This window comes from Aspergillus caelatus (assembly GCF_009193585.1).
Source record: "Aspergillus caelatus strain CBS 763.97 unplaced genomic scaffold BDV27scaffold_544, whole genome shotgun sequence".
Classification (NCBI taxonomy): Eukaryota; Fungi; Ascomycota; class Eurotiomycetes; order Eurotiales; family Aspergillaceae; genus Aspergillus; species Aspergillus caelatus.
The window spans coordinates 1-7,218 of NW_022475807.1; the positions used below are offsets into that span (position 1 = coordinate 1).

The window sequence follows — 7,218 nt, forward strand, 5'->3', positions numbered from 1 at the left end:
ATAAAGCCGACCAGGCATGTTAATTGGAAAGGCTAAGAAATGATACTTCTCGGGTGTATGTATATCGAAATAGAAAGAACATTGACCTCAAGGAAAAAAAAAGTCAACCTCGGATCTCCATAGAAATCCAACCAACAACCCATAAAACTCCTGGGTTGGAGGGACGATGAGGGGGATTTTCCTCATGCCGGGACGGTTGAAATTAAAAACGAAAACTAATTAAATGAAGATGGTCATGTCACCATGTCAATTAATTTCCATCCGCTTGACAGTTGCAAATTTAATTTCGTCGATGGAGAATGACTGCCCTTTCTCATGGTCAATGCTCGAGGATAATGCCTGTCAGGGTATATATCATCTTAGTACTCAGTACTACTACTACTTCCTACATCGATAGTACGAGAAGTCGGGTTGGTGACCGAATGATCGCACCGTCGAGTCCTCAGGGTCACACGGGATAGAGTTCTACTATCGACTACTAGTTCTTCCTCATTTCTTGTGGTCATTTCAGTCGATCCAGTGGAGATTGAACCGGTGATACTACCCTGAAATTTTGTCCTCCTCCGTTGTACTTGGACAGGAACCTATCCAAGTTAACTAGCTGTACTTCTACGTAGTCATCACCAGCAGGTGGGAGAGTGTCCGTCGTTGATGTAGTTATGGATGTTGTACGGTACGGTATGGACGAACATCCACAGAGGACGGTGTATGTATGTATGTATATGTGTGTATGTACTGTACGGAGTAGGAGTTGGTTGTACTAACAATAATAATACTTCCTTGGGTGGGTCCAGTCACGGATCATCATCATATGCTGACGCCAGCATTATTTCCACGACCTCGCTCCCACTTGGCCCACCCCCTCCTCCTCCTCTCCCCCCCTTGACACTAAACTAGTTCGTACACGGAGTATTCTTTCGCTCACGCAAGTCACTCGCTCGCTGCTCACTCTCACTCATTCACTCACTCATTCTCCCTCTTCCCTTTCCCAGTCCTTCCCTTCCTTTGTGATTAATTTGTGTTTTATTTTTATTTTTGATTTTTGATTTTCTTCTCTTTCCCTCTTTTCTTGTTTAGTGGTTGTACCTCTTGTCTTCACCGTCATCTTTCTCCCCTCCCCATTCTGCTTCTCTGAATGGTTTTACTCTCGATGCTGTCGTTGACGTAGCTCCAATATCCATTGATCGCTCATCTTCAATTCCTACGTCAACGACCTGTTTGGGGACAATTCAATTCATCCGCCATCCGTCTCCTTGCATCGACCGAGAGGGAAGAATAATACAACCTCCTTTGCCTGCCTTCCCGTCCGCGCCGCCAGGAATCTCGTCTTCGTCGTCGACCAGAACCACCACGACCATCCACTACATTCGTTTTTTCCGGTTTTTAACCTCGTCGTTCGCTCCTTACTCCAACCTACGTTCGTTACTTGTTTCGTTGTGAAAGGGATTCCGGCTAGTCTGGTTTATCCCCTGCCGCTCTTTGACCTGCGCGTTGTTGTTTTCAGTTTAGATCCGTTGTCAAATCCTCCGTACGAATCGGCTCCTGTCCTCGATCGACCCGCTGTCACTGCAGTTTTACCGGTTGTCCCCGTCGAGACGTTTGGTTGCAGTAATTGCTTGCATTGGTGATTCGATCGGAAAGGGAATTGATCGATTGGTGAAACGACACTCCAGCCCTCTGCACTGACAGACCGACCATTCGAGTGATTCGTTCGAAGACAACATCATCGAACGGAAAAGACGAGGCCGCGTAGTGTCGCAGAAACCCCTCTTCATCGTCCCCAGCCACCAAAATCTATGAGCCTGCAACGTCGACGCCTGAGTTCTCGATAATCGACGTTTGATCTTGCATCGGTGGATCTGGAAGCTCCCGCTTGAGCTATCGCTCTGTCCATTCCTTCTATATTACTGCCATTCGCCGCCCTTTCCAACCCAAGTGGTTATATCCTTGACGCCTACAACATGGTGGCCCAGACGGCGTCGATACTGACGGCGTTGCTGTCGCTCGGCGGTCTCGAGCTGGTTGCAGCTCGGAACGCGGCCGAGGAGCCAACGCTGAAGCCCCGTTTCATGCCGAAACACATGAAAAGATTGATCAACTACCAAACCTCTGCAGCCCCCGGAGCATCGTCCAAGGCGCCCGAGACCGTCGAAGTGCCCAGGTCCAACACCAACGTGCTCGATTCGATTCTGCAGCCGCCCCAAGAAGCCACCACAGCGCCGACGGAAACGCCTGAGGTCGTTGTTATCACCTTGTCCGTCGATGCGGCGGGCAATACGCATACCTTGACGGGAACGCCTGCGGGAACCGCCTCGACCTCGACCGTGACGAGCTCCGTGTTGACCTCGGAGCCCGCCGCGGCCAGCGCCACAGCAACTACCACCGGCTCGACCGCTTCCCAGGCAGCCTCGGACCCGGAGACGACCCCATCATCTTCCACAGGAGTGGAATCGCCAAAGCCCACGGACGCCTCCACGTCGTCGGAGGAGAGCTCCACAGCGTCGTCTGCGAATGTCGTCGGATCGTCGCAGGAACCCGGTACATCGACCACGGCCGTCACTCCGTCCGCGACAGCCACGAAGACCGGGAACGTGCTGAGTGATCTGGTGAGTGGCCTGTTCGGCAGCTCATCCAGCTCTGAGAGTGCCAGCTCTGCCCAGCCTACTGATGTCACAAGCGGATCGGTCCCTGTGATCCCGTCGAACTCAGCAACGGGTGCCAGCACCACCGAGGGCACCTCAACAGTGGTGTCGCCCTCGCAGACCGGTGTGACGAGTTCGACCGAGCAGCCATCGTCCACCCCCGGATTGGTCAATTCACTACTGTCAGGCCTTCTCTCCGGCTCGAGCACGTCCAGTGCCTCGGAGTCGTCTGCGAACCAGACGACTTCCAGCGAGGTAATTCCAACCGTCTCGGCAGGCTCCTCAGTGACAGGGTCCTCCGGCCAGCCTACATCCATCGATGTCATTCCCACTCAGTCGGCGACTTCGTCCGTCGTCTCCCCCTCGGCCGCCACTTCCGCCACGGGCAAATCGACGGAGTCTACCAGCCAGATTACGTCTATCGATGTGATTCCGACTCCATCCGCTCTGTTGTCCTCCCTTCTGTCCCCTTCCGCCGCCTCATCCTCGGGATTGTTGGACACTGTGCTTCCGTCGGGCATTCTTTCGACGTTCAGTGGCAACGGTTCGGAAACATCGACCGCGCAGGCTGGATCTAGCACCGCCAATGGAAGCTCCACCGACCTAACAAGCTCTTCGGGTATTCTGCCAACCATCTCCATCAGTATCCCACCGGCCACGCCGACACCCTCCGCCGGCATCTCCTCCGGAGTCACCCCAGGAGCTTCCGGATCGAGTGGCTCAACCACATCCAGCCCGGTCATCCCCGGAGCGTCCACCGGCACTCAGACTTTCACCCATGGACCGTCCGGCTCGATCATCAGCCCGGGTGTTCCTACATCGACCAGTGGTGTCATTCCCTCGACCGGTTCGACCGGCTCCAGTGGCTCGTCCCTGCCCTCGTCGGTCTCGTCGACTCCTCTCATCGGCACCTCGAAGCCCACCGACGTGCCTTCGAGCCAAAGCACCCCGATTTCGACCAACACACCAACTCCCGTTCCCTCCACCACCCTGACCCCGACGAGCACGGAACAGCCCAGCACCACGGAGCAGTCGACGGTGACGACCCAGGTCACCCCGACCGCGGCGCCCACCACGACGAGCGACGCCAATGACTGGGTCCCGTCGACGATTCTGGTGGAGCCTCCGAGCCCGACGACACAAAACACGGCCCCTCACACTACGGCGACGACAACGTCCACTCAGACCCAGCTCCCTGGGTCTATCTCGCCCGGCAACGTTCCCGTCGAGCCCCCAGCGGACTCGACCCTGATTCAGTTGGGATTCAATGGCAAGCTTCGCTACAGCTTTGTGGCCACGACGCCGCTGTCTTCCTCGCAGATCTTCCTTTACATTCCGATCGCTTTGGAGTACGCGCTGGAGATCCTCCGAAAGGAGGTGTCCATGTTGGCGATCCAGCCCTACGACAACTCGAAGAGCACGGGCTATATCGCCACCGTCGCCATGGCGTACATTCCCACCGACCAGGTGGATGGGCTGCGGAAGATGCTGAACAACCCTAACTCGCGGCTTTACCAGCAGGCCGATGGGTCTGCCAAGGCTCTGATGTCGATGATTGATCCCTCCATTCCTCTCGTGGTGGGCGAGTCCGGATCCTCCTCAGGTAGCAGTGGATCGTCCGGCTCGAGTGGGTCCAACGGCAACACTGGCGGCAACAACAGCAACAACGAGTCGGACCCTAACTCGGATGCCGGTGCTAGCAGCAGCGGATCGACTCATGCCAGCTCGGTCGGCATTGGCGTTGGTGTCGTGGCGGGAGCCGCCGCCTACGGTGCGGGCATGTTCTGGGTGGCTCGTCGCTACCGCAAGAAGCGTCAATTGCACCAGCGGTCGAGCTCGAACGTCGAGCAGATGAGCGAGGGCCGTAACGGTGCGTCTTTGTTCGCAGCGGGTGGCCGTATGTCGCGCAACAGCAACAACAGCCGCGGCACCGGGCGTACGCAGATGATCAGTGCCCCTGTGATGGCCGAGAACTCCCTCGGATGGAATTAAAAGAAAAATGAGATGTACATGATGAGGTCCTCTTTGGGACGAGGATAGCAAACAAAAGCACAAAACACAAAAAAAAAAATAAATCACAATTAGACTGGGGGGAATCCGAATCGAATCACTCGATTCTGTGTGGCCCTTGTGGAAGCTTTGGCCATTCATCTTCTGACTGTATTCAAGTTTTGGATATCATGTGTCCTTCTATGTTATTCACCTTACATACCTTTTTTTTTTCTTTCTTCTCTTCTTATTCCCCCTCTGTTTTTGGTATTTTTTTTTCTTTCCTTTCTCCTTCTTACTCTCCTTGATGGTGACACGGCGCAAAAGACCTTGCCTCCCACCAACTCTTATTATTTACAGTAAAGATATATTTTTTTCTTCTCTTCTTTGATTTGGACCTCCTCTCCCGCTCTCTAATGGATGGGTGGTAAGGTATCTGTGACGAGTGATGTCGTACTGTCCTACACTACTCCCTTTTTCCCCTCTTGTCCGTGTTCCTATGGTTTTTGTTTTAGTTTTAGTTTTTTTTTTTTTTTTACCGGTTTGGATTTTTCTTTTTTTTTTATTTGTCGCTTGTCCATATGTGTACAGTTGTATAGTGCCAGTAGAAAGCGAAATGAGCCATGCGTTGGCATGGATTGAACGACTTTTGAGTCTATGTTCCCGTCGTTGTAAATGTAGGATCGATGTAGCATCCATCTAGCCGACCCACGAGTCTATGTATATGGAGAGGGGTCATCACAAGACTGATGGACCAGAGCATGTCATCGACGAAATGCTATCCGGGAGAGTAGTTGATCCAGACAACGCTTAAGATATGTATATATATGTACATGGAAGGTGAAAGAACAACATGAAAAGAAACGCAAAGCACGAAAGAAAAGAGGCACCAGCCACGCTCCCATGCAAAGATGAAACAAGCAAAAGATACATTATGATTATGATTATTACTCCGTCTTCTTCTTCGAGTCCTCATTGCCTCCCAACCCTAGTAAGGCAAACGGTCCTTTCTGTCCGCGTTCCTCGAGCTCCTTCTTCCGCTCTTCTTTCGCCCGACGGCGTTCTTCCTTGTATTCCTCCCAGGAGTGGGTGGTGAGGGCTGCGGTGTTGGCGTTAGCGTCTGTGTCGGCGGTCTTGGGCAGCGAGCGAATGGCGTCTTCGCCAGCATAGGCGCAGATGGCGGTGCGGAAGGACCATTCGACGGCCTCGTCGACGGGTTCGTCGAAAATGTAAGGGAGGAAGGGGACGACGGAGAGACCCAGCTGAGCGATTGGCTGTGTTAGCATTCCACGCAGACGTTTTATCATAACACATAATGAGAAGGAGGGAAAAGAAAAGGAAGACTCACTCCGATAGGCGCCCAAGTGCGGAACCACACACTCTTGGTATTCTTCAAAGCGCGTCCAGAGTATTTCACCACAGAATGAATGGTCAAAGCGGGGAGTCCCATACTGGCGATACTCTGGAATACGGCCCGCTTGGCCATAACCGTGCGGTAATCCTCGATGAGCGGAATTTGGGTAGTGGGCCAGGGCTCCAGGGAATCCGATTCCCCCGTGGGGGAGCGTAACGAACCGCCGACATTGCCGGTGGCCATGCCCTTGATGACTTGATCCTGGGTGAGATCCTTGGCGTCCTTGTAGGCCTCGCCAGGCGGGGCGAGTACGCGCCGATTGCGCAGATAGGCCTTGTAGCCTTCATGGGCGACATCGCCGATCAGGTACGACCAGGAGATGGCGTAAGCGGAGCGCACTAGATACGGATGAGCGACAGGTCGGAACGATTCGCCTATGTCGGAAGTATAGGCGACATAACGATGCGCGGAGAGTAACACGGTGCGGAGTCGATTGGCGTATCCAGCATATCGGTAGGGAGTGTCGGTGGAATCTACGGAGCTATTATTTTTGGGCGAATAAATTTTCAGTTAGTGAGAGATTCTCTCTTGGTGTAAATTGTGGACAAGCGAAGAGCAACGAAAAGGTTGTATCGAGTACTCGGAGGAAATGTGACGATGTTCCCTTTTTGCGGGGGGGGAAAGAAAAAAGTGTGGGGAAGGAGAAAGAACAGAACAAAAAAAAAAAAAGAAAAAACATACTAGGAGGAGTAGATATCATCATAGAACGCTTCGTCATGATCCACGAGTTGCTGCAGTTGCGGAGGCAATTTTTCTCGGGGAATGGGCTTCTCCGGCGAGTCCTCTTGCTTGGATTGGGATCCCCAAAGCATGATGATATAGTTGGGATTATGTATATTTTTACACTATAGCACAGACGAGTGAGTATGAGAGTGACCACCAAGTCAAGGGAAACAACATACCTTGTGGAATCTCTACAGCAAAGTTGGAAGAACTGGAGAGAGAAAGGTGAAAGAACCGGAAAGACAGGAATAAAGGAGGAATGAAACCAGAGTGGATTTAATTAATTAATGAATGAAGCTCGAACCTGCCATAGCCGCACACGCTTGCCGACCAGCGCAGAGATTCAGGGAAGAGGAAGAGTTCACTTCCTGCCCCCGAGGTTGTTTCTTCCTTTGGTCCTGATGAGCGCTCATGCTTCGGGGAACTGTATCTTTTCTTTTCTTTCCTTTT

General features: G+C 52.7%; 2 protein-coding genes across 2 annotated transcripts; one reads left to right on the forward strand and one right to left on the reverse strand.

Annotated features, from left to right (window-relative positions):
• The first annotated feature begins 1,868 nt into the window (after window positions 1–1,868).
• On the forward strand, window positions 1,869–4,843 carry BDV27DRAFT_94506 (putative mucin family signaling protein Msb2). Its single transcript, XM_032078013.1, has one exon. It carries the CDS (start codon window positions 1,962–1,964, stop codon window positions 4,632–4,634), a length of 2,673 nt encoding a protein of 890 aa, XP_031920256.1. The 5' UTR covers window positions 1,869–1,961; the 3' UTR covers window positions 4,635–4,843.
• A 465-nt stretch (window positions 4,844–5,308) lies between these two features.
• On the reverse strand, window positions 5,309–7,218 carry BDV27DRAFT_139828 (mitochondrial fission process 1 family protein). Its single transcript, XM_032069529.1, has 4 exons — window positions 6,948–7,218; window positions 6,727–6,890; window positions 5,980–6,526; window positions 5,309–5,893 (listed from the first exon to the last, which is right to left on the reverse strand). Exons 2-4 carry the CDS (start codon window positions 6,855–6,857, stop codon window positions 5,579–5,581), a joined length of 993 nt encoding a protein of 330 aa, XP_031920257.1. The 5' UTR covers window positions 6,858–6,890; window positions 6,948–7,218; the 3' UTR covers window positions 5,309–5,578.